The sequence below is a fragment of the Fusarium falciforme genome, chromosome 3 (assembly GCF_026873545.1).
Source record: "Fusarium falciforme chromosome 3, complete sequence".
In the NCBI taxonomy this organism is placed as follows: domain Eukaryota; kingdom Fungi; phylum Ascomycota; class Sordariomycetes; order Hypocreales; family Nectriaceae; genus Fusarium; species Fusarium falciforme.
This window is the reverse complement of record NC_070546.1, coordinates 808,264-833,242: the sequence shown is the minus strand read 5'-3', so window position 1 is coordinate 833,242 and position 24,979 is coordinate 808,264. Positions and strand designations below refer to the sequence as shown.

Sequence of the window (24,979 nt, the reverse complement as noted above, 5' to 3'; positions counted from 1 at the left end):
CGAGCGGGGTTGAATCTAGAGCGGCTCTAGTTCCAATGGTGGCTGGCTGGAGACCTCCTAGACCGATAGAATGTGAAACATTTGGCCGAATATCGCTAACGTTTCCCACATCGGTTGAGCTATGGACTCTACGAGTGGCCATAGTGCGGTGCTGAGTGTCTTGGGTTCTGGTCTTGGTCTTTGAGGCCATAGCGATTCTTGGGGAGAAGATGCCGACTCTCGGAGCCGCGTCAGCTATCGAAACTCTCGAAAACGATATAAAAGCAGCTGCTCGACCTCTGTCAGCGCAAATTCAGACAGTATCCTCCAACCCTTTCCTACCTCGGAACTCCAACTGTGCTTCAACATGGCGGAGTCTAAGTTGCCCAAGACCTACGCCATCACCGGTATTCCGGTTGATAACGTCAAGGTCAAGACCAAGAAGATCCCCTATGCCCCCGGCACTCCCATCCGTCGTGAGATCAACAGCCTTTGGCCGTCTGAAGACCCCCTCACCAAGAAGCAATGGACGCTCTTCATCTTGGGCTTGGAGAAATTCAAGAACATGTCTGTTGATGAGCGACTGTCGTACTTTCAGGTCGCTGGTATCCATGGCTATCCCGAGACTTCTTGGGATGGAGCACCCGATCCGCCAAAGGACCCTGTCTGGGATCCTCCTGAGTCGCAGCCTGATGGTGCAAACCCGTACGGTGGATATTGCCATCACAACACCATCGCGTTCCCTACCTGGCATAGGCCCTACATGCTGCTCTATGAGGTTAGTCTCCATTTTTCTAAAGGTCTCTTCATTTGCTAATCATTTCTCCAGCAACTCATATGGGAAAACATGCAGAAGGTCATCGAAGATGACTGGAAGCTCACTGGAGACCAAAAGGACGAGTGGATGGCCGCGGCAAAGTCTTGGAGACTCCCATACTGGGATTGGGCCCAAAGACAGACCTACGAAGGTTATGAGAACTCCTTTAGTCTGCCCTATGTTTGCATCCTGGATCGTGTCCAGATCTACCCTCCCACTGGAGATACGACTCACCCGAATCCCTTGACGGGATTCGTAAACCCTGAGAAGGATGCCAACAACCAGCCTCTTCCTTTTGGACAGATGCCTCCTGGCAAGGAGCGCTGGAAGATCAACGACAATGCCACTGACAAAGAGCACCCCCCTTTGCCTGTAAGTGCTCCCTTCCAGCTTGGTCTTCACATGACGATACTGACTGGGTAATTTAGTGGGGCCAATGTAGTGGCACCAGTCGCTATGGCGTTAGTAATAAGGAAGGTGGAGGCTACGAAGGTCTCCAGGGCGTCAACAACTTCAAGACAGCAAACCTCACCCTCAACGCCATGTCGGATACGACCAACTGGTACAATCCCTACAGGCAGGGAGACCCTGACAAGGACCCCAAGTTCAAGTCCAAGCCCCCAGGCACCCTGGCTGACTCCATCAACCGCCTGTTCTCATCCGAGTACAACGACACTTGGGGCAGCTTCTCGAGCACCAAGTGGTGGGCGGAGAGTGCTCGGACCCTCACCACTGGGTACCTGTCGCTGGAGTACATTCACAACAATGTCCATGTAAGCTCCACTCTGACTATCCTATATGTGTCTGTTGCTTGTGATGCTAACTCTTGTAGAATGTGACTGGCGGTGGCGATCTTGTGGAGTCTGGCCTTGGACACATGTCGGACGTGCCAGTTGCCGCCTTTGACCCCATCTTCTGGCTGCACCATTGGTAAGTGGCTTGATTAGCATGTACGGAAATCTCTAACATGACTATAGTAACATCGACCGCCTTCTGTCCATGTGGCAAGCCCTCAACTGGGACAAGTGGTGGGACACGAAGGAGCCACCACCCCCCAAGGAAAACGACCCGACTGGGAATCCGAGAACAAATCTCCCGGACCCTGAGCCCTGCGATCCTCTTCTTCCCTTCCACAATGTCGAGTCCGACAAGCCCGATGGAGAGCCCGATAAAGGGTTCTGGACGTCCAAGGGAGTTCGTGACTGGACAAAGCTTGGTTATACATACGACATCCTGACCCCAGCCCCAATTGCCATTCTCTCAGACGAGACCCTCAACGAGGAGGTCTACAGAGCTGAGTTGCTGGCCAAGATCAACAGCACCTATACCAGCACGGGCGAGTACTACAGAAAGCTTCTTGAGGACGAGAGGATCGAGAACGAAGCATTCTTTGGACCAAACAACACCAAGTATCACTCCTGGAACGACTACATCATCAACGTCATCTATGATCGCTACGCGCTCAATGGCTCTTCTTACACCATCGAGTTCTGGCTCGGCGGTCGCGACAAGGATAGGGAAAGCACATTCCGTGACCCAGAGAACCTGGTCGGTCGGGTCTACTGCCTGGCTGGCATGACTCCCTCGACCTCCATCAAGCCTGGAGGTTGTGCCAACTGCGGTTCGCAGAGGGATAACAAAGTCCTGTCGAGGGGTCAGGTGGCTCTCACCATTCCCATCATCTCCCAGGCTCTCAACGAGGACTACAAGCACCTCGACACCGTGCGAGGCCGCGATGTCATCCCGTACCTGGAGAACCACTTGCATTGGCGATTCATGCCTATCGGTGGTGGGCCTGAGAGGCCGGCCAGTGACTTCCCCGACACTGTCATCTCCGTCCTCAGGGGAACTGGCAAGTATGAGGGCCTGTCAAAGACCAAGAAGGTGCTGCCACCCAAGTATGCCAATTACAAGCTCCAGTACGCTCCCACGGAGAACAAGCCTGGTGGGCTGACCAGCGACGATGATGTACTGGGTAAGGAGCACGAGAGTGAGCTTGCTTTTAGAACTTTTTAGACCGAGAGCCGTGTTCGCTCGGCCACGTCTGGATTGAAGGTCTTTTAGTTTTTTAGTATGTCTGCTAGTCAGAGGTACGACCATGCCTGTCATGAGTTATACTATGTATTGAACAATAAAGTGTTTTTTAGTCAAGTTGAATTTGGATCTGCATTAAGAACGCTACTCCTGATTCTCATCTGGCACACCTTAAATGATGTCTAGTGTCTGATGAGAAGCCAGTTTTCTGAAGTGTTGCAGAAACTCATCGCGAACTGCTGCATGTACCGATTTTTGTTTTTCCCCCAAGGCGATCCAGGCCTTACTTGGGAGAAACCCTCCTGTGACATCTGTACAAAGAATGCCTACTCGCTCATACTTCGTTTCCGTCTCATCAACAGGCCTGACTATCAAGTATGAGCGCATCCAATCTGGACCTTCATAAGCTGCTTCCAGCTTCTCGTAACTGAGTAGATGTAATACTAAAGCAAGTGTACCATCCAAACTGCTTAGATAGTCTCTGCTGGTGATGTCCCACTGAAAGGGATAGCAAATATCTGATGTTGACTCACCAGAAGTTGCCGCGCGTTGGCGGTTGAGACGGAAACCGAAAACCTCCTCACCAGAATCTTGGTCCTGCCTGCAATGCAGAGTAACCGGAGCAACTAGCCCATTGACCTCCAGCACTGCCACTTCAAGCTTGCCCGAAAGAGAGGGATTGCTAGGAACACATTGCTTCATGCTGACTTCAGCTGCATTCACCAGGAGCATGTTCTCGTGGCCAGCCTGACCCCAAGGACCTTTCATAAAGTACGCTTCGATGAAGGAAAAGGATACATGACCCTGGATAGACGCCCAAGACCATGAAGGTGTGTCTTTCAATGTCCTTGGCTGCCCAAAGTTTTGAGTCGCCCAGCAGAGCCAAAAGAGCAACCCTTCTTCCCAGAGACCAGCAAGATATCTCCCAGGTTGCTGAGACTGTCTCATCAAAGTCGCAACTCCAGAGAGAGCCGGAAGCTGATCACTAATATGAGTGAAGTTCAGACTGGTGAGGTTCTCGATCTGCTCAAGCCAGAGAAACATTATTTTGTCGACTGCGAGTTTTCCTTCGGTAATGGCGAGAGCCTGGTTTGATGTCTCAGCTCCGGAGGGATTCATCTCGAGAGCAGCTTTACCACCGCCGCATTGGCAATTAACTTCCTCGTGGCATTCCCAGTGAACTTCTCTTGGTCCGAAGTGGAGGAATCGTCGTGATAAGATTCGTTCCTGATACACCCAGCCTCTTGATAAGAGTGGAAATCGGTCCACGATTTTCGTGCGATCCTCCAAAGCGTCGTGGAGATGAGCTAGGGGTCTCCGTGCTCCCACACGAAACTCGCTCTGAGTTTTGGGATCGAATCCCTCAATTTCGATAGCAGTTTCAACGAGGGGGGTTGGGTGATACAGACCCCCAGCTCCGTCAGTCGAGGCTGTCGCGGCAATGGTAAACTCGCTGTTGCAATAGTATGAAGCCATCTTGACAGCTTCCGCGGACCAATCTTCAGCACTGTTCTGAATGATGCACAAGGAATCAATCCAAATGCTTTCAACACCCATCAAACCTGCAAATATGATGGCCTCCTGGAACGTCTTGGATAGTTCACCCCATGGAATTTCGTTCTTATACTGTTCAATATTCGTTGTCTTTGTTGTGATGATGGGATTTTTGCCCCAGCAGTGACTTAGGGTGATGTATTGCCCTGTTTCTCCCTGGGTCGTCTCATGGAGCTTTACTTTGGGAGGATTGAGAGGGTCGGCAGGGTTACTCTGAGGCATAATTCGAACGACTCGCGAAGGAAGAGTTCCAGAATATTGAACAGCACATTTTGGATGGTTGTCGCGACAGCTATCTAGCCATATGCGGGCTTGGTGGATGGCACTTTTGAGGTCGAAATTGAAGTGATCAGCAGCCCCAACTTCGTCCCAGGGGCAATAATCGTCTGCGAACGAGTCAACTTCCATCTTCCCTTGTAGAATATTGACATGACTTATGGGGATTACCTCGACGTGAGAATAGTTCAATGAACCTGTTTGTTCTTGAAACAGCTCGAATGTCTTCTCCTGGATGAAACAAATCCCATCGCATCGGCCCTTCGAAACCATGAAATGCGAGCCTATACTCTTCAGGCTTGTCAAATACGTAAGGGTAGCAATGCTGCAATGCCCTTAGCAGGATGCCACATGTAGCGCAACCTTCTGAACCCGTATGCGCTATTTTGTCGGGGTAACTGAAGAAGACGTCGAAGGGGTTGCTCTGAAGCTGGTCCCAGTCGAAATCCCCACAGTTGGGGCAGCCCGTGCGGCGGCGTAACCTTCTGCGTGAGCTCATGGTGATTATTCATAGGGTTGTGAGGGAAGATTGTCTCGGAGCCAGAGACCTTGAGTCTGATGATTCTTTTAATCCACTACAGTCACTTTTAGCATAAATGGGCCATCTTATCTACCAGTGTCACAGGGATCCATTGTCAGCTGCCCAGACTCGAACTGCCCAATTAGATATGAAGCACAGCCGCTCTGCCGCCAGCTTCCTTTGAAGGATTGCGGGGTAACGCTGTATTCTTATTGTCAGACTCGTACGGTCGCATATTGGACTTGAACTTATCTTGACTGATGAATTCATGTCATGTTGACTCGAAGACGAGCCTATACAACTACCCAGGCCACTTCAAGCATTCGCTAAATCAGTAAGTGTGATTCAATAATGGTATTATACACATGATGTTGACCATGCTAGGCTAGAATGGACCTTTTAAACCAAAGACTTTGCGTCTTTTGTCGTTCTTTGGAGCCAACAGATGAACCATGTCCCTCGCTTAAGAATGAACAATCGACCACGACCATCGCTGCCAGTCCTCTGGAAAAGACTCTCCCATGGACTAGGAAAGATCAAGATCTTTTAGAGCAACTCCAGCAAAGCCCCAGCTCTCTCTGCAAGCGCTGTTCCGGCTTTGACATCCTGAGAGCCTTCAACGAAGCGAGGCCCCTGGACCAGAGTCAACGAGCTGACCTTCAGGGAGAAAAGCATAGCGGATATTTCGAGATCCAAGAGAAATACAGGCTGCGCTTGGGGCTTCTCTCCGCTTTTGTCGTCACTCCTACCTGTCCGCTGTGTCGGCTCATCTATCGTCTGATTCCTCGGCCACCACCGGATCATGATATGGACGTTTTAAGCCTGACGCCATTTCGGTGGTATATTCGGCAGGACCACTGGGAGACTGTTCCGGAGAGTAGGAGAGAGAAGTTCGCCGTGTGGCTCGGGCTCTTGTCTCCGGAAGTTGAGGGACCTTCCGGACGCAGCTTTTTCACCAGTGGCCAAAATCTCAGAACAGCAATGATGACTGGGGAAGCCATCGCTCTGGCACCCACCCAACAAACACCGGCTGAAGAGACTTATACTGCGAGGAAGATCAACGGGATGATTGACTTTGATCATATTCGAAAGGGCTTGGAACACTGCCAAAATCATCATCCTGAAGCATGCCAGGCCAAATTCGACAAAGGCCTGCTCGCTACCCGCATGATCGATGTCTCAACTCGAAGGGTTGTCAACTGTCCAGACCAATGTGACTACCTAGCCCTCAGCTATGTTTGGGGTGGTGTTCACCCTCAAGATGGCGCCTTGGAAGCAGGAACTCTGCCTCAAACGATTGAAGATGCCATCACTTTGACAAAGGGCTTGGGAAAACAGTACCTATGGGTATGAAATTCCAGATTCTCGTCCATTTGCACGCTAACCGTTGCAGGTTGACGCCCTATGCATCGACCAGAGCTTGAACCCAACACCGGAACAAGCAGCTGAAAAGGCCAAGCAACTCGGGCTGATGCATCTTATCTACTACTGCGCGACCATTACCATTTTTGCCGTGGCTGGTCCACGATCTGACTATGGCATTCCCGGTGTATCGCGTCCTCGCGTACATTCTACAGAGGAAGTCATTGATGGATACACCATTTTGACTGTCCCGCCCCAAATCATGGCCGAGGTCAAGAACTCTGTTTGGCAGAGTCGTGCCTGGACCTGGCAGGAAGATGCACTCTCCACCCGAAAGTTGTTTCTCACCGAGACTCAGTACCAACTGCAGTGCAATGAGACACTGGGCTGTAGCTATCACTCTGAAGCATGTGATTCGGTGCCTGACCTTACATGGACGCACATATCAGGCGGCAAGGTCAAGGCCGGATTTGTTGAGGCAAGTGAACACAAGGGGGTTCAAGATGGTGAAGCTAACGATATACGCAGGCCGACAACAAAGATTTTCTCGACAGGGCCGATTCCATCTTTGAGTCAATCCTTTCCAGTTACACACCCCGATATATGACCAACGATGACGACTCTCTGAATGCTTTCCAAGGCGCCCTTACGCGGTTCGGCTTGGCAGCTTACCCAAAGGGCTTTGAGTGGGGAATGCCACTGAAGCAATTCCCCCAGTCACTTGCCTGGATACACGATTTCACTGTCAAGCCGAAGCGGCGAGCCTCCTTCCCAAGCTGGAGTTGGGCGGGCTGGGGCGGAGGCGTGCATTATCCGGTCGGTCTAATCGCCAAGGAGACTGCCCAAGTCGACCTGGTCCCACGAATGATTGGAATCAATGGCAAAGAGGTCACTCTTGAGGGCTGGGTGGCGACGCTTGACATTCGAACCGAGCCTTTTAGTGAGCTTGTCGTACATGGGAGTGATACGGCAGTTGGATGTATCACGGAGCGAAACTTTAAGCACAACAACACCATTCCGTCGGGGAAGTACAGATGTTTGGTCGCAGCAAGGGTGAAGAAGGAAACATTAAGGAATGGGCTCCAAAATCAGCAGGTATTTCTGGTGATTCTCCATGGAGACGAAGGGCCAAAAGTCTATGAACGACAGACGGTAATTACAGTGAGCAGGCTGGCAGTCGAGGGCAAAGACTTTATGGATTTTGGTCCTGAGCATACCACTGTCACACTAAAGTAGGCCATTTATCAACCTATGATACGCAACGCAATGATACTTCAAATTTTGATCACAGGGCGTCACGTTGCCATCGCAGGATGCGTCCCGTCTCATTCCTAAGCGGCTGGTAGAGAAGAATGAGGAAGGTCGACAGCTTATGGCTTGCAGTGTCTCGGGCCAAGCTCGAACACGAGATACAAAAGGATGTTGTGCTACCCCAATATGACATTGTTGTCTCACATGTTTTCTTCTATGGAACAGTGGTAGTGGCCACCGACGGGCGTCAGAGGTTTGATTTGGGACCACATCACTGTGAAATGCTCTTTGCTTACCGTGACGAGACACCTGATCGTCATCTTAGATTAGTGCTCAAGGTCATCTTCGGGGAATTGTATCCAACTATGATCTGTGGAATCCACCTTGTTGCTAGAACAGATGTTGATCATTCACAAGGCAGGACAGCCAAGTGTGGTCCACGTAATGCGACGCAAGGGGAATAAAGGATACTCACTATCTGCCAAATGGCTGAGTGAATTGCCACCTAAATGTAAGAATGGATGTTATCCATGAAATTATGAAACGAGATGGCAGTATCGGCATTTCTGAAATGGCTTTGCATGATAATAACACGTCTTCACACCATTAGTCTCGCCCACCTTTTTAGCAGAATAGGGGAGTCGACTTTAAGCCTTGCTATAGTCAAGAATCTACGGGGCCTCAAGGACGAGCAGGCATGGGCTGAGACAGGTCAGTTGCCGCGCTGCAGTGGACTGTGGAGATACATGTCTGTTTGAGAGCGGTAAGCTTACATGGAGAGTTTTGATCAACATCAGCTGCGGCAGTGGGGGCATTGGTTTGGTCAAATTGGGCAGGTAATTTCTGGTGACTGGTCTCAGACTAAAAAATTGACGATTCTGGCTGTCTAGCTCACGGGCAGATCTATTTAACATCTTGATTCCCACCTGCTGGTCTCATCTCATTTGCACAAACACACCTCACAAGCTCCTTCTCAAACATCCCTATTCTACGTCTTTTGTCTCCCTATAAATCCACGATGAAGTTCATTAACGCCATTCTCTTTACCCTCACTGCCGCTGCTGCCAACGCCTGCGAGGAGACCATGTGCGCCGATGCCACTCTCCAGATAGAGATTGAGTGTCCGGAGTGCATCACAGGGCCATGCCACCTTTACAGCTGTCCCGAGTCCATCTTTTCGGTAAGGTTCTACGTTGGATTTGGGTTTGATAGCATATTTGCTGACAATGTATAGTATATCTGTGGCGAGGACAAGACAAAGTGTGAGCTGATTTCTTAAGCTGGCGCTCATTTCAATGCAGAGTAAGGAACCCTGTGTTCTCTGATGAGGAAGCTGCAGATGTAGCAAGTGTAGGAAAATATCGGGATATTCCTCGTTTACCATCATCTGCGGCCGCGGGCTTGATTATTTGATGGGATCTTTGAATGAGAAAGGAGGAGTCTCGGGATTAACATTTATTGTCGTTCATTACATCATGGCCATGATGAGCTTATTCGGATTCAGCAAGATCAGCTAACAGACTTTTCTGCTTACAATGTCTCTCCTGTGCTCGATAGAGTAAAACTAGTGATTTCTTTTAACGTTTTAATGATCACACCAAGGCTAGGGATGATTAGTCCCTAGACTTCACGGGCCTTCACTTCACGATACAGCACAATAGAAGGATCGATACAGGTAGAATGTCAAACAACGCTTTTTTATTATGACCCTCTTATTATGAGAGTAGGGGCCGCTACATCGATAATAATGGCCCTCATGGCTCGACCCGAGTCTCAAATCTTCAGCTCGCCAAAGGCGTTCTTAAAAGCAGGCTGCTCAGACAGCGCCTTGAGGTATCGGACAGTCTCGGGCGCCTTGCTTCGCTTCTCCTCGTCAAACAGGAAGCTGAGAGCGAAGGACAGGGCACCGAAAACCATGATATCGGCGAGGGTGACTTGCTCACCGACCAGGTACTCCTTGCCGCCCGCAAGAGCAGCCTCCACCCGCTGGACTCCCTTCTCAAACTGAGAGACCATCAGGTTAAAAGTACCCTCCTCTTGGGGAATATACTTGTAAACAGTGACGCCAGCGACAAAGTTCATGGGGACAGCGATGTGGGCCTCGCAAAAGGCAACCCACTCGTTGATCCGGGCCTTTGTGCGGACGTCAGCGCCGTTGAGCTGGTCGGCGGCGGGACCGCTCTCGGCGATGAACCGGCAGATGGCGATGTTCTCGGTGAGGCAGAAGCCATCGGTGGTCTCGAGGGCGGGGACCTTTCCCTGGGGGAACTTGGCGAGGAACTCGGGCTCCTTGTTGGTCACGCCCATCTTAAAGCCCTCGGCGTCGACGACCTCGAGGCCATTGAGCTCAGCAGCGACCTTGGCCTGGGTGCGGTGTTAGTTGTTGATGTTGCTATTGAGTCGATTTTACTCACGCGCTGGACCCGGTAGTTTCCAGGGTAGGTGTAGATCTTGGCAAAAACCATGGTGAAGGATTGTTGACTCTGTTGGTGATAATGCTGGGTGTAGATGGAACTGGGTCGTCGGTGTACCTCAATGAAAGGCGTCGGGCCGTCGGGGGAGCAGCCTTTCTATAGGGCGAGCCCTCCGATGAGGACGGGCTGATGAATTGCTGAGTGCCGAGTCATGCATAAAGGGGAAGAAGGCGGTGTGAGCGGGTTTCTGCGTCATATTCTCCATTATTTCGCATGAAAACTCGGCGACGAGCCAGTGGTTTTTCGTCCTTCGTAACACGCTGTTTGAGGCCGGTGGGATAATATCCAGAATAGGCGATGCTTAATAATACGATCGAGCCTCGTAGAAGAAACCTGAAGTATCCATTCTGCAAATACTTGCGGGTCAAGGGGGTCAGTTGAGTCGAAACAGATTGACCGAGATCCGTTCTCGCCAATTTGATGCAAGGCAGTGAGTGTTTTGGTTGTGTGTGACAATTGTATGCAATTCAACCCAGTCGGGTCTTTTGCGCTTAGCCCTACAATCGGCGAGAGAGTGGGATGCGAGAGTCTAGGGTGTATTAGGATGCATCTCACCATTCATACAGCAGAGGACGTGATATCTTAGCATATCTACTGATCATGTCTATAGTGGCCTGACGCATTTGCAGTTATTTCACTACCTTTGGCCCCCAAAACGCTATGGATCATTAGTCGGAGGCCGCATTAACTCAGCCTTGGACCAAAGTACTAAAGGAATCCCAGCCGCGGGGAAAATTAGAAACACGTCTGTGAGAACACCGCTAACACAGCCAAGTCGGCGGGCTAGCGAACGGTGGTGCATCAAAGCGCGGGCGCAATCACGTCGGCGGCAATAATAGACTGGTTTGGCGTTTGCATTCAGTCTCATAAAGAAGATGTAGTGCCCGAGATGAATCTGCGCTTTCTTTTGTTCTCGCATCTTCAAAATTATCGCCATTTAGACGAATGCGCGTAAACAGTCGCTCAACCATAAAGCCAGGATTCGCCATGGATTCTCACAATCTAGGTACGTTACTTGCCTCCTCTGCTCGTCCAGAGAGCTAACACCTTTTTGACCTCTCAAATGTCAACATCGCTCTCTTACGGCTTCTTCCGGGGAAACCTGGGGACGAGATTGTATGCGATGTTAGTACAATGCCCTTAAAGAGCGATCCGAGTTACGAGACGCTATCATACGTTTGGGGCGATCAGTCGAATACTCGCCAAATCACTTGCGATGGGTCACCCCGAACCATTACCGAAAGTCTTTACCTTGCACTCTCGCGGCTACGTTTGCGCGACAGACCAAGGACAGTGTGGATTGACCAACTCTGCATCGACCAGACCAACGACGTCGAAAAGTCTCCCCAAGTCAGCGTTATGCGTGATATTTACAGAAAGGCATCGCGCGGACTGATCTGGCTCGGCGAGCTTCCGGTAGAAGAGCAGACAGGCTTCCCGGAGACTCATGTAGCCCTCGTTTTCCAGTGCTTGACGGAAATGATCACCGATTTGCCCAATGCCGGATCATCGGCCGAGGGGGTGCCGCCTCGGGATCTCGGCGAAGTCATCCTTGCACTTATGGGCTCTCAATGGGCGAAATGGCAGGGCATCAAATAGTGGCAACGCATCTGGACAATCCAAGAAGCAAAATTACCAGTGGAATCCGACCTTATGTGGGGAGGCCACACCCTATCCTTTGATATCTTGAAGAGGGTCGCTGTTGGTCTTGTCAGGATCGACTCGGGCGTGGGCCAACGATTTGAACAATGCTTTGCTCTTGGCCCATTATCCGACGAGTTTTGTATCCCAATTATGGACCTTCAGATCAACGACCCGGCGCCGATACTCGGACCGCTGTATCGCTGGCGTTCTCGCGATGCGACGAATTCGTTAGATAAAATCTACGCTTTGATGGGGTTGCTTCCCTTTAAGAGCGTGCCCTTCTGCGACTATACCATCTCCGAGACCGAGTTGTATACTCGAGTCACTTTGGACCTCATCCGCCATCACCGAGGCTTGCTTCCGGTGTGCGGTCGTCGCGGCGAGCCTCGCATGACTCCTGGGCTGCCATCCTGGGTTCTTTGACTGGACATTCGCCGACGACCCGTCACAAAGGACAACGGGTTACTTTGGCCATTGTTGGAGATATAATTATTTCAACTGCGCAGGTGGAAAGTACGTTGAGCCTGAAATAACGCCCGAGGGCACCGGCCTGGTTCTTCAGGGTATGCAGGTGGACAAGATTGCGGTGCTGGGATCTGTCAATTACCTTCTTGACCACCGACAACTCAACTCTGAGGAATACGACGAGCACACTCTACAAACAATCAGCTTATGGTCGTCTGTGTTCTACAATTGGCTAGGCGATCGATCGATAGACGAGCCATATATTGGTAACAAAGCCATGGCATGTCTGGAAGCCGTCTGTCGCGTCTTGATTGGAGACCTCGTTTACCACGGCTCTGAACCAAACCATCGCGCTTCACAAGAAGATGTAGCGAGAGTTCAGAACTATGCCCGGGGTGGCTGGGACCCTAACATTGCCTCCAGTGCACGGGATATGGCAAGAAGTCAGGCATTCTTCATCACAGAATCTGGGTACTTTGGCATTGGACCTCCAGATGCAAAGATTGGTGATAAGGCTTGGGTGTTTCTGTGCGGTAATGTGCCACATGTCATACGGAGAAGCAGCGATCGGGGTTTGGAGTTTGAGTTCATCGGGGATGCATACGTCCAGGGCATAATGGATGGGGGGGTTATAGCCAAGTCGGCCACGGCTATTGAGACTGTCACACTTAAATAAAAGGCATGATATACGACAGTAAGCGTCTCAATAATATGTAGAGATGTTAAATAATCTTAACTCCATTTCGATAACAATATGAGGGATTGTCGTGAATGTGTGGCGGGATAATTACATCAACGTATTTACAGAGCCAGGTTTGCCAATGTCCATCTCCAGACTCCCACGTGCAGAGTCCACTATCCAACATTCCCATGTGTTACAGCCGATAAAATAACGAGAAGGTCGAAGGAGGGCAAGTATTGATGCGTCGAGATGGATTCGCGGGTTATGACGAGGTAACAGAAGACAGCCAAATACTCCAATGACGACATTGCCAGGCATGCGCGCGAGATTTAGGACTTCTTGCACTCGCGCTCGACATGGTGCCACTTCTCTCCCTTGGGGCAGCGGCACTTCTTGTGCTTGTGGTGATACACCTTGCCCTTGTCGTGGCAGACGCAGGACTTGGTGGAGCCGCTCCAGGAGGCGTGGGAGCCGCAGTGGTGGATGATGCTTCGTGCCTCGACGTCTTGGTTGTCGGCGTCTGGGTTGGGGAGGGCGCTGACCGAGTTAACGGCAACGAGGGCGCCGAGGAGGAAGCGGTTGAGAAGCATGGTGGTGTTTGTTGTAGCGTCGTTGTTGTTATTGGTTTGTGTAAGTTGGTTAAGGCAAATGAAGTAGTGAGTTGATTTGGGAAATAGATAGATATCGCCGTGAACAACACATCTCTTTATACCCGTCTCAACTGCCTTCAATTCTAAAGTCAGTTTCCGTCTCGGCAGTCAGCGTTGGTGTAGCCACTCAGCAGCCGGCAAACTCGGCTGGTCGGCAGCTATGCTTACAGCTTACAGGTGGTCATCTAGAAAGGCACGACCCGGCCGTCATTTTTGGATACGAGACAGTATTCGGTAACTCGGCAAGCTCGTTGCCTGTCCACCGGCGCACCGTAGGTTGGAGGCCGTCAAATGTTGCTACAATACGGTCCAGCGAATGAGAAGGTTACTCAAGAGTGATCCTGCCAGCTACAAACCATACACAGCGGTAGACTTCAGTCAGCTGCTATTGTTAGCTGTCGTCAAAATAAGCCGAACTCTTTCGGCTGGTCGGCATGCGGCCTCCCCCGCGTTGCATCGAACCTTGGAGTCCAACTGATACAGAGTTCAAGCGCCCCCTTTTATTTCGTCATAGGTCTTTTCCAGCCCGTCAGGCACGCATAGTCCCGTTGTCAGAACTAACGAGTGACGCGCGTCCACTTCACGCCACTTCAGGTTGTTTCTCTTCAATCATAGGCGTCACTTGTCGGGTAAACGGCCTCAACGGCCTAATCCGCCGAAACCTTGTTGGTCGTTTCCGCAACTACTCATTATGTGCTCGTACTTTTCCCTCATTAGTTTAGAAAGAGAAAGGCCATTACCAGGTGGCGATTTGCATAGAGGCTATAGGGATAACCAGATTCACGGCTCTTCATAAAGGTATCCAAACGGGGAACAAGAATTTAATGAACCCTATTCCTTCATCACACGCCGGAACTCTATAATACCTGTTGGAAGTTGTAGTAGGTCGTGTTGCCAATAGGTAGAGAATAAAACATTTGCTTGTGAGTTATCTCTTGCATAAAATGATGACCACGTAAATGCGGCGCGTATGTCATGCTCAAGACGGACCTCCAGTAGATCTTAAAATATTCCCCCCTGGCTACAGGAGGCTATTCACCTCTATGAGAGCTGCTTATTTTGTACTTATAAATATTTTTTCCATGTACCTACGCGCGCGTTTGATGTTTCTTAATCAGGAAGTCGTGGATCAAGCTGCATCTCATCTGCTACAACACCTGCACTTGGAGGGATGAAGTACCGAGAGCGCTGTCATCACTCTTTTCTCCTCTCTAACTAATACAGCTACCACATTGTACCTGTGTGGCTTGAAAAACACACACCTACCCTACATTCCATGGCATTATGATTAGTTTTGGATACTTGTCCCACGATGCTACAGGGCGCTCAGGAGCATTTCGAAAGCTTGACTAACCTAGTACAGAAGGCAAAATCCGTGTCGGATATGAGCCCTGATTAGGAGGCATCATCATCGTTTTAAGCAACATTCTAACATCAACTATTTGAGTAAAATCCATTACATTATCTTGCAAAATTCTCTCCCGCTCAGCTTTGAAAGCTCGGGATTATTAAATCCCGAGCTCCCGCCGCTGACCTATCGACTCCCAGTCAAGTTTAGATGATAAAGACATTTTACCAGCGAGTTTGCTACTTTACCGCATCCTGCGTAATAGAGGAGGAGGAGGGGTAGTTCGTTCCGCGGCGCGATGATCATGCCGTCTAGGGTGGCGTCCCGAGGATCCTAATCCCTGCACTATACAAGCTTATTCGAGGTAAGATTATCCAGACATTGCGAACGCCATGCGGAACTGGGCTTGGGTGGATGATTATATGCAGAAGAGAGCGAAGTCGGAGACAAAGATTATAGAGAGTCAGCTTGAGTCTATTAGGCTTGACCGAGAGATCTCTTGCTCCCGCGGAGTAGTTGAAGGATTGTCGGATTCTGCCTCTCCACTCACTTCCTTATCTTTCAGAGGTCCACTCAACGGAGGAAGCCCCGAGCACGGAAGCGAGCCCGATACAAGATGCAACGCTTGTGGAGAGCTTATGAGCGATAAACTCCTTCCCCGGCCTCTTCGAGAGCAATAAGGTGACCTCACCCTCCGGACAACCATGACCGCTAACCCCAACATGGCTTTGGGTTAGACCCCACTACGGGCTACCCCGGCCTCGTCAACGGACGGCTTGCATGTTCGGCAATGGAAATGCGCCGGTGGTTTGATATCATCGACATGTTTACATGCCTTATTAGGCAGGTTGATATAAACCATCGTGAGGGGAGCGCGGTCTCGGGGTATAGTTCTGGCTCCCTTGGGTTCGGTCAACTGTTTGCCAAGGCGAGATGATCAAGAGACTGAATGCATGACTCGCATTATTGATAAGTGAATTGAATAATTGCTCGTTATTGGAGGGGAATGACTCCTAATTTTATATAAAGCCGACAGTCCCATCAGCGGTTGTGTTACTGAGCGTCTAGAGATTACCGCGAAGTAGCCTCATCTTGCTCGCCCCAGGATTCTCTGGTTGAAATTGTTATATCGGCTGGGCTTCTGAATTCATCGAAATGGTTCGCATTGAGCAAGCCAAGGGCCTCTTGGTCGCTGCTGTTGGGCTTGCGTCAATCACCCCAGCCCTGGCCGCCCCTCAGAACTCTCTACAGCCCCGCCAAAAGAAGAATGAGACGAGTCCATACTTCGATGCTGTCTCTGACTATGTCGATTCTATTGAAAAGGACATGTGGTCCATCAACAAGGAAATCCACGACAACCCAGAGCTCGGTTACAAAGAGTTCAAAGCGCACAAGCTCTTGACGTCTTTCATGAAGAAGCAAAAGGGATGGAGCGTGAATGATACCGTCGGTGGTATTGATACTGCCTTCATGGCTGTTTTCGAGGGCAGCGGAGATGGTCCTGTTGTCAGCTTTAACGCCGAATATGACGCGCTTGAAGGACTGGGCCATGCATGTGGTCACAACCTTATCGCTACAGCATCACTCTCTGGAGCTTTGGCAACCGCCGAGATTATGCGCAAAGAGAAGCTAGCCGGCAAGGTTATCCTATTCGGTACCCCAGCCGAGGAGTCACTGGGCGGGAAGGTTAAGATGCTGGAGGCTGGCGTTTTCAAGGATGCCAAGATCGACATCTCCCTCATCTCGCATCCCGGCAATGGCGCCGACACACCATACATGCTTACAATGTCGACCGATCGCTTCGATGTCGAGTTCATTGGCAAGGAGTCCCATGCTGCGGCAGCTCCTTGGCAGGGTATCAATGCGCAGGACGGTCTGCTGCTTGCCAACAGCGCTCTCTCCTACTTGCGACAGGAGATGCGACCTACAGACCGCGTCCATGGCATCATCCAGTCGGGAGGCAGTCGCATCAACGTCATTCCGGCTCTGTCATCGGCCAGCTATCAGATCCGCTCTGCTGATGACGAGCAACTTGAAGAACTGACTGATCGCGTTGTCAACTGCTTCAAGGCCGGTGCTCTCGGTTCAGGAGCCAAGCTGAACCTCACTATGCGGCCATATGGCTACGCCAACATGAACAACAACGATGGTCTTGCAGCTTCGTACACTCGATGGTTCGAGGAGCTTGGCGGTGACTTGCCCGATGCTGACATCGACAAGACTCGCCAGCCCGGAGGCTCAACCGACCAGGGAAACATCAGCCACGACTTCCCCGCCATCAGTCCCCAGTTTCAGATCACCTTTGCCAACGGTACCGTCCCTAAGGGTGGACCTCACACAGAGGATTTTGAAGAGGCAGCTATCAGCAAGCCTGCGTTTGAGAAGGCGCTTATGGTGGGCAAGAGTCTTGCGGGTGTTGCTGTGGATGTTTTGACGGTGGATGGATTGTTGGATGAGATTAAGGCCGAGTTTAAGAAGTCGAAGCCTTCTAAGTTGAGGAGGCGCGACTATTAAATGGAATGGTAGAAGTATAGGACGCTGAGTAGAATGAGCGAATGAGTAGAGATGAATGATGAGATCACGATTTTAGTAAACTAAGAATCTGTTCAACCCATTGAATCGTGGCAGCCCCCCTCAAACTTTCGTTCTCACCGAAACCCGAAAGTTGGTTGGCTTGAGAAAGAAGTAGTTCTTGGTAGTCCACTGATGTCCCAGTCCCGAGATGTCATCGCAAAGCGTGAAATCAAAGTCCTTAATTAACCGTGGAACTAACTTGGACATCTGAAGTGCTGCGATATGACGTCCAATGCAAGTTCGAGCTCCAGCTCCAAACTGCAAAAGCCATCTGTCAGCACTGATCAAATCGACAGAAAGAAGAAAAGTCACTTACTGATATCAAGTTTTTGTTCATGATACTTAGCTGTTCAGAGTCACTCGTGAGCCAACGCTCAGGCTTGAACTCGTCTGCGTCTTCTCCAAAGATAGCTTTGTTGCGGTGGTAGACCCAGTTGTTGATTCCTACGCATGTCTACACGTCCTGTCAGCTTGTTGAACCTGGAAATATGGGAGTCACTTACACCTGCTGGGAAGTAATGACCGCAAATCTCTGCACCTCCTTGAGGCACAACTCTTTCCATTGGCAATGCCACGGCTGTGTGCAACCTCAAGGCCTCCTTTATCACTGCCTGAAGATGTGGCATTTTCTGACTTTGGGTCCAGGCAATGGTTCGACTGCCAGAATCTTCGTGGTCAACTTCTTCAATCTCTTGCCGAAGCCGTTGGAGTGCCTGAGGGTTCTTGAGTAAGTGATACAGAATGCCTGAAAGGCTAGTAGCGGTCGTATCTGAGCCCGCAACGATGTTGGAGGCACACCCTGCGAGGACGTGATACATGGTGAACTTGGCCGGGTCCTCCATATGTTTGCCAAAGAACTTGGAAAGAAAGTCCAAAGGAACTTTCTTTGCTTCAGCGTCCTCGGTGGTGACAACGTGCGGTCGAGCTTGATGCTCAATAACTCTCTCTTTGGTAAAGTTCATCAAGTACGTGCGACCAGTACCTTTCTTCCCAGCTAGCCAGTTTCGAATGGGAAAAGCTAACTTGTGAAGGAAGCTGTAGACTCCAACGACGACAAAGTAAACCATCTCGTTGTCGATGGTCTTGATGATGCTTCCTACATCCTCGCCTCGGTCCAAGAAGCCAAGACGCTTTGAGTAAGTGATGAGACCGATGACATCAAAGGCAAAACACTGGAACCAATAGCCCATGTCAGCTTGAACGCCAGCATCTGCAAGTTCAGAGAATCGAAGTGAGAAGAGGTCGGCGCATTCATCAACATAGGCTTCGTAGGTGACAAGTGAGGACATGGAGTAGGTGCTCTGGTAGAGTCGACGGTGCCTTGCATGGCGTTGAATATCTTCATCAGCGAAGAGAGTCCATCTTTCAGGGTCTGGAGGAGCGGCTGGGCGATAAGAAGGGGACTTGGGGAATAGGTGCGTGGCACTTGGTCCGTAGATGGCCTTCAAGGCGTCGGGGTGAGAGAAGGAGTAGCGGTTGGGTCCAAGACGAACGATAGGACCTAAGATATTGTCAGAACTTTCAGCTATCGGTAATGGAGACCTGTGGTCATTACCATATCGCTCATGTAGCTCGAGGTTTTCTTGCTCGAATTGGCCTCGGTAAAGTCGCGAGAGGTACCAAAGATCCGTGAAACGAGTCAAGAATGGGCCGGGTATGGCCCGCAAAGGTGAAAGCCCGGCACGGAGAAGTGAAAAGAGCACAGCGAAGATAGCCAAGGCGAGAATCGCCCTCAGCCAGATTGGAAACCCGCTGACAGAGAGTAGGTTGCTGAGGGTATCCCAGTCTGTCGCCATGTCTTTGGAAGAAGGCATTCCCTTGCTTTAGACAGTGGAAAGATCTTTTGCTCAACTTGAAAGCCAAGGATCAAGTTGTCGTCAATGTGATCGGGTGGCATGGAGTGGGATGAAATCATCGGGTTTGAAGGTGGGGGAGAAAAACTGGCCAGTAGCGTGAGGCTTTTTTCCCAAGCTACCGAATTGTCTGATGTCGACAAACGGTGATATTCATCATCATATGCCTTGTAGTTGACTCGCTTGGAAGATTTAATATGCCTTTTGATGGCCTAGCATCCCAAATGCTGATTCTAATCAATCAAGCTACCCAAGTGCTGAACCGATCAACAACTTCCCCCCGTCCACTCCTAAGGATCATGATTGCTCATCGACTGGCTCGGACAAAATGGAATCTTCCTCAACCTCGTTGTCCGAAGGAAGCTTTTCTTGGTCTGACTCGTTCAAACGCGCCAGTTGCAGCGACGCCTTGTCAGGAGTGAGATATAGTCTGGCGTCAAGTGTGTCTCTTGTGCTTGGAGCACAACTTGTACCGCTGGTCAGCAAACAAAAGCGGCGTGTCCATGGGTTCGGGCCAGGATTGTCTCCCCCGGCATCGCTGACAGTTTAACGAGTCCAGAGTCATCTTGAAGAAAGGATCGTCGCTCTCGGTCCTCTCGAATTCCAGGTCTGAAACCGTGTCGACTACCGCAGCGGCAAATTTCCAATTGTCGGCCTTGATCGATTCTTCGATGAGATGGTTCATTGCTGCTTCCATATTCCGCTTTACCACCAAGGCGCTGAAAAACCAGAACAAAATATTCTTGGTGGTGTCAAACGGCCATTCAAACACGGCTGCTTGGGATAGTGCTAGATGGAGATTAATAATGTCCAGTTGTTCGAACTGGTCTGCCTGTTCGGAGCTGAATAGATCAACGCATTGTTCGAACAGGAACTTTGCGCTCTCGCTCGAGCCGTTCCGTAAAGCAGTGCAGAAACCGCCCAGCGCTAGTTTCTCCATCTCGCCATGGTCTTTAGCTGCCTCAAAGAGTTCGCCTTGTTGGAAGCATCGGGGTTTGAAGAATGACCGTAAAAAGCCGAGGCTTTCCTCGTCGTTTTGTTCTGCCGCAATATCGACAATGGACATCTTATTGCTTGTCCTCGCAGTGAGAAGACTGCTAGATTCATTCTGTAAGCCTGGAAGACGAAACCACTGCGGCTTGGTAACGGCGGACAAAGCCACGAGGGCAAAGTCTCGAATACACATGTCATCTTGCGCGACGTAGCCCGTCGGTATGAGCTTGCAGAAATCCAGAAGTCTATTCGTCGAGCATTGCCTGTGTTGGTCATCGTCGATACCTTTCTCGGAGGCGGAAGCGGGCCAGTGCGAAACCCCGGCGGCGATGCAAAGTGTCATGGTATGGACCAGCTCATAATGAAATAGATGCTTCTGTAATCGAGCGAAGCAGCGATTTGGGCAAGATGAATGCTTCCCTTCCAGTGCCAGGAACAAGGTGAGCCACCTGGTTATGGGAGACCCTTGGCGTTTTTGTATAAATGTCATGAAAGCGCAGCAGGCCAAGCTCTCATGATTGTTCTGAACAGCGTAGACGGCTAGGAATGGGAGGCTACCAATTGGTGAGAGGTCGCTCATCGGGTCCGGTGTTGGCTGGGCCTGCAAATATCTCTCTGTCTCATGAGGCATGAAGAAGTACTCAGATGGGACGAAAGATTTAGATGGATCGACTAATTACAGATTTAAATATCCCCGCGTCGTGATAGACTCCCGCCAACGCAAGTCCTTCCAAGGCAGGTTTTTGCTTTGACGTGGGCTCCTGAGAAGCCGACCAACGAGATTCCACATGCTGTTCTCACCTCGGCCAAGAGTACGGTCAAGGCGAGTCCTATGGCGAAACCAATTCTCCTCGGCATATTCGAGAAAAACATACTCAATCCCTTTCGAAGCCGGAGGCGCATAGCGAAGGCTCCCGAGAGTCGAGTGGATTGCGACACCCCCTGCTGAGGGCTGGGCGGAGCGTGAGGTCGACTTGACGACACGGCTTGTCCAGCGACCTACTCGGGCGCCCATACTTCCACCAACTGCTGTTCGAACTGTCTGCTCGCTCAATCCTTCCATCGTGACTGTGACGGTAGGGGGGGGCTCGGCCTTTTCGCCCTCAATGAGCGCTGTCTTGAGGTTCTCGAGATGGAGATATGTGATACAGACTTCACCAACATGGTGGTCAAACTCTTCAAGATTAACATGGAAATCTTTCAGGTCGCCGGATTCGGGCTTGAGAAGGTATTCCCGGATCGAATGATGACTGAAATGGACTGTGTTGTCCGTCTCCTCAACACACACCAGATTCTCGCACCAGACGGTGATACGATCCATACCGCTGATCAGGCCATCTGGATGCAAGTTGTGTTGGCCAACCTTGACGGAGAGGGCCTCCTGGAGTTGGGTAAGGGTCAATGGCTGACGAGCAGCTGTGGTCCACCCAAATATTTCGCTGGCAATTTTTTGGTTGCGACGTTTTGCAATTCGATTCAATGCACGGTCAAACGTTGTTGGAAGGTCTGTCGGGATCTCTTGAATCGACTCTCTAATCTCTCTGTCGTTCGTTCCAGAACAAATGTCTTCGATGGCCAGAAATGCCCACAGGAACCTATTCGAAGAGATTAATTAGAACCCACCCAAATGACACGCAGAGGATTCACACTTACATTCCTTCCTCCTTGGATGCAATTGCGTCGAGAATATCACCAATAATGTCCTCATCTCTCACGACCAACTCTCCTCGAGCCAGCTTTGCGACGATGACATTTCAGCAAAGGCAACAATGTCGGCGCTTGTGTTGGTCGTCCCAGTAATCAGCCTCCCTACGGAACCAAATGACCTCTCGATCTCTTGTTTTGTCGTTTCTCGACTCGAGAATAGGATCCTAATTCGCTGTGGCCCTGAACAATTGTTAAGGAAGCGAGATAAGAAGTCATATAGTAACCGCTGTTGCTCGGATTCGCACTCATCCACACCGTCGATAAGGATAAACCAGTCCTGTGTGAACTTGGAAGCCGTCTCATAGAGCTTCCCAAGAGTGTCGAGCGAGAAAAAGTTGTCCTGGGCGTTCTGAAGACAGTCGGCGATCTTGGATGCGAGAGTTGCGTTCATCGTTTCCATGGGAGCCATGGATAGCAATTGTTGGACCAGTGAGCGAATGATAGTATCAGAAACCAATGTTGTCGGATTGTCGAATCTAGAGAAGAAAAATGAGATGAACTGATTGGGTTGTCTGATCTGACATAAGTGTTCAACGATTGAAGACCTTTAGGGCAAAGTTAGCAACAAACACGGTCAAGAGGAGAAACGGTATGCACTCACGCCAATATTGTCTTTCCAGATCCAACTACAAAGAAGTCATTAGTTATAATGGCACGTGTTAGCCTGGGCCTGACGTACTTTTCCCTGTCACATGAAGAACTACTGGTCCGTCACCTGTGAGCCAGTTCTGGAACTGGTCGGTGTTGAACGCCCACTCAGCAGTTCCGAGATGACGCTTGTTACGAGCATTATTGAATGCGGATGTATAGTTATGCGATGAGAGGTCTTTGAGAAGACGACGCCGGCGTTGTTCTTGAATCATTAGCGGCGCATTTTGAAACAAGGCAGTGAGGCCCTACCTGCAGTCCCTCTTGTTCCGTGCTCGCCAATGAGTCTCATTTCTGACCTATCCTTTGTCAACAAGGAAGAGATGCGGCCGTGACTCTCTTCTGCCTTCTGCCGTGCCTTGGCTTGCAACTGATGCTCTTCGCTATCGCTTTGGGCTTTGGCGAGCTAGATGTCATCCCGCACGATCTCGGCCTTCAACTTGATATCGTCAACATATCCTCGGATTTCACTTTGGAAAGATTAAGTAATAGCCATCCATGCTTGTGATTTCACTATGATGATGTCAGTAAGGGGCCAGGTCTCCGCGTAGCAGAACTAACTTAGCCGGTGTGTCACCAGCACAATCTTTCGCAGCAATTAACGACGGAAGAGTGAAACGCGCAGATGGATGTTCTAAGTCTAGGAGAGTCTATGAAGATAACTTGGTGCTCAGCAAACCTGGAACATAGGGAACCAAAGCCAGACAGTAGCTCGACAAAGGACTGAAAGTAGGATGTCAAGTTGGCGAGTAGCTGTTGAGTCTCAGCAACGATTCAGAATGCCTTGCTCGGTCGCCTACCTGGAAGGTGAGCTTAACAGACCCCCAGACCAGCGCCGCAATCTCAGGATTGGGCTGGATGTAGGTATCGACGATAGGAGTGAACTGCTCAATCGTCTGCAGGAATGAGGCCAGCCTGGAGGCGACACTTTTGCCTCTGCGCTTTGGATCGAACCTGTCAAGGCTTGCCGTAAACATGATGATGGATTGCGCATCGTGGGGCTCGGTTTTCAACTGCTGCAGATTCTTTCGGTCATCATCGGTCAAGATCGCCTGGAACCTAGCAATGGTGTTCTCTAGGCCCTTGACGGCTGCCATCTGATCGGCTTGACGAGAGGCACGCTGCGACAAGACAACATCTTGCGAACTGGAGGTGTTCAGGAAGTTCATGTCTCGGGCATCTCCGCGTTTTGCGACGACGGGAGTGGAGAAGTGTGGGAGACCATGAACGGCCCAGTTGTCGCAGTACCTGTTGAAAGGTGTCTTGCGCCTTGACCTTTGGTGTAGTATTCTATGTTGCAGGGCAGGATGGAAGGAAGAGATGCAATCTGTGACACATTTAGAGGAAGTCGAGGCGGGGAGATGAGGCTTATTGACACAGCCTGGTTGTGAGAGAGCTCACGTGCAGCGAGTAACAGGACAAGATGATTGGCCGAATATCAGGCTAGAAAAAAAGGCGAGGACATGGCCATGAGATCATCCATTACTTAGGGATCTTGAAATTGATTGGCTGGGCAGGTACCTATCTTGATTTGGAGGGAATGGTTGAAGATAACGGCCTTGTAAAAAGGGTAGTAAAGTACAATGACCCGTGTTTAGTTATCAGATCAACTTGAGTTGGCGACCCATAAATCGTTCGTACAAGAAATAGCCCCTGTTTGTTTCGCTGCGAGGCCGCCCAGATCGCAGCACGGTCCGCTCTGCATAGTCGTGGCTGTGCCCCGAATCCGTCTTCAATTTTCAGCCTCTAGGGTTGGTGACTCAGCAGCTTCAATTCCACACATCAACCCTGCGATTTTGTCTCATTTTTCGACAAACAGGGTTCCCAAATGATGTCGAGAATATGAGGGAATAATAGAAGTCGAGTTTGCAGGCCAGTCCAGAAGTCAGTTGATGGCTGGCGTGATTAACATTTACGTACGGAAAAGAACATGTTGAGACGGTACACCCATAGCTTAGGGCTACAATACGGGATTAAATATTCGTCGAATCGTCAAGACAGTTTGTAGCCGGCTTCTGACGCGCTTCTTAGCCGCTGGACCTACCAGAAGTAGCGTTGGCTCTAACCCAAAACGAGAGGCACAAGTAAATACTGATATCCCATCTATTGACAAGGCCTAGAGCACAGACGCTCGATATTTCCATGTAA

At 50.3% G+C, this 24,979-nt stretch overlaps 10 protein-coding genes across 10 annotated transcripts; 5 read left to right on the top strand and 5 right to left on the bottom strand.

Annotated features, from left to right (window-relative positions):
- Positions 1 to 346: 346 nt before the first annotated feature.
- On the top strand, positions 347 to 2,812 carry NCS54_00358600 (Tyrosinase; the record flags this gene model as incomplete). The annotated part of the gene is made up of 5 exons (XM_053149149.1): positions 347 to 757; positions 809 to 1,168; positions 1,225 to 1,569; positions 1,629 to 1,726; positions 1,774 to 2,812. 5 exons carry the CDS (start codon positions 347 to 349, stop codon positions 2,810 to 2,812), a joined length of 2,253 nt encoding a protein of 750 aa, XP_053005124.1.
- A 189-nt stretch (positions 2,813 to 3,001) lies between these two features.
- Positions 3,002 to 4,606, bottom strand: NCS54_00358500 (HET domain-containing protein; the record flags this gene model as incomplete). Its single annotated transcript, XM_053149148.1, has 1 exon — positions 3,002 to 4,606. The coding sequence occupies one exon, from the start codon at positions 4,604 to 4,606 to the stop codon at positions 3,002 to 3,004; it is 1,605 nt and encodes a 534-aa protein (XP_053005123.1).
- A 1,558-nt stretch (positions 4,607 to 6,164) lies between these two features.
- Positions 6,165 to 7,778, top strand: NCS54_00358400 (HET domain-containing protein; the record flags this gene model as incomplete). The annotated part of the gene is made up of 3 exons (XM_053149147.1): positions 6,165 to 6,527; positions 6,574 to 7,020; positions 7,071 to 7,778. The coding sequence occupies 3 exons, from the start codon at positions 6,165 to 6,167 to the stop codon at positions 7,776 to 7,778; spliced, it is 1,518 nt and encodes a 505-aa protein (XP_053005122.1).
- A 1,788-nt stretch (positions 7,779 to 9,566) lies between these two features.
- Positions 9,567 to 10,258, bottom strand: NCS54_00358300 (Hypothetical protein; the record flags this gene model as incomplete). The annotated part of the gene is made up of 2 exons (XM_053149146.1): positions 9,567 to 10,157; positions 10,208 to 10,258. 2 exons carry the CDS (start codon positions 10,256 to 10,258, stop codon positions 9,567 to 9,569), a joined length of 642 nt encoding a protein of 213 aa, XP_053005121.1.
- Positions 10,259 to 11,401: 1,143 nt separating this feature from the next.
- On the top strand, positions 11,402 to 11,866 carry NCS54_00358200 (HET domain-containing protein; the record flags this gene model as incomplete). The annotated part of the gene is made up of 1 exon (XM_053149145.1): positions 11,402 to 11,866. One exon carries the CDS (start codon positions 11,402 to 11,404, stop codon positions 11,864 to 11,866), a length of 465 nt encoding a protein of 154 aa, XP_053005120.1.
- A 195-nt stretch (positions 11,867 to 12,061) lies between these two features.
- NCS54_00358100 (HET domain-containing protein) lies at positions 12,062 to 13,052 on the top strand (the record flags this gene model as incomplete). Its single annotated transcript, XM_053149144.1, has 2 exons — positions 12,062 to 12,325; positions 12,426 to 13,052. 2 exons carry the CDS (start codon positions 12,062 to 12,064, stop codon positions 13,050 to 13,052), a joined length of 891 nt encoding a protein of 296 aa, XP_053005119.1.
- Positions 13,053 to 13,387: 335 nt separating this feature from the next.
- Positions 13,388 to 13,711, bottom strand: NCS54_00358000 (Hypothetical protein; the record flags this gene model as incomplete). Its single annotated transcript, XM_053149143.1, has 1 exon — positions 13,388 to 13,711. Exon 1 carries the CDS (start codon positions 13,646 to 13,648, stop codon positions 13,388 to 13,390), a length of 261 nt encoding a protein of 86 aa, XP_053005118.1. The 5' UTR covers positions 13,649 to 13,711.
- Positions 13,712 to 16,211: 2,500 nt separating this feature from the next.
- Positions 16,212 to 17,570, top strand: NCS54_00357900 (Peptidase M20 domain-containing protein 2; the record flags this gene model as incomplete). The annotated part of the gene is made up of 1 exon (XM_053149142.1): positions 16,212 to 17,570. One exon carries the CDS (start codon positions 16,212 to 16,214, stop codon positions 17,568 to 17,570), a length of 1,359 nt encoding a protein of 452 aa, XP_053005117.1.
- Positions 17,571 to 17,690: 120 nt separating this feature from the next.
- Positions 17,691 to 19,426, bottom strand: NCS54_00357800 (Hypothetical protein; the record flags this gene model as incomplete). The annotated part of the gene is made up of 4 exons (XM_053149141.1): positions 17,691 to 17,888; positions 17,947 to 18,084; positions 18,134 to 19,131; positions 19,186 to 19,426. 4 exons carry the CDS (start codon positions 19,424 to 19,426, stop codon positions 17,691 to 17,693), a joined length of 1,575 nt encoding a protein of 524 aa, XP_053005116.1.
- A 493-nt stretch (positions 19,427 to 19,919) lies between these two features.
- On the bottom strand, positions 19,920 to 24,000 carry NCS54_00357700 (NACHT domain-containing protein; the record flags this gene model as incomplete). The annotated part of the gene is made up of 11 exons (XM_053149140.1): positions 19,920 to 20,721; positions 21,352 to 22,071; positions 22,130 to 22,212; positions 22,290 to 22,728; positions 22,785 to 22,809; positions 22,863 to 23,036; positions 23,084 to 23,214; positions 23,303 to 23,344; positions 23,393 to 23,417; positions 23,518 to 23,584; positions 23,632 to 24,000. 11 exons carry the CDS (start codon positions 23,998 to 24,000, stop codon positions 19,920 to 19,922), a joined length of 2,877 nt encoding a protein of 958 aa, XP_053005115.1.
- Between the last annotated feature and the right edge of the window lie 979 nt (positions 24,001 to 24,979).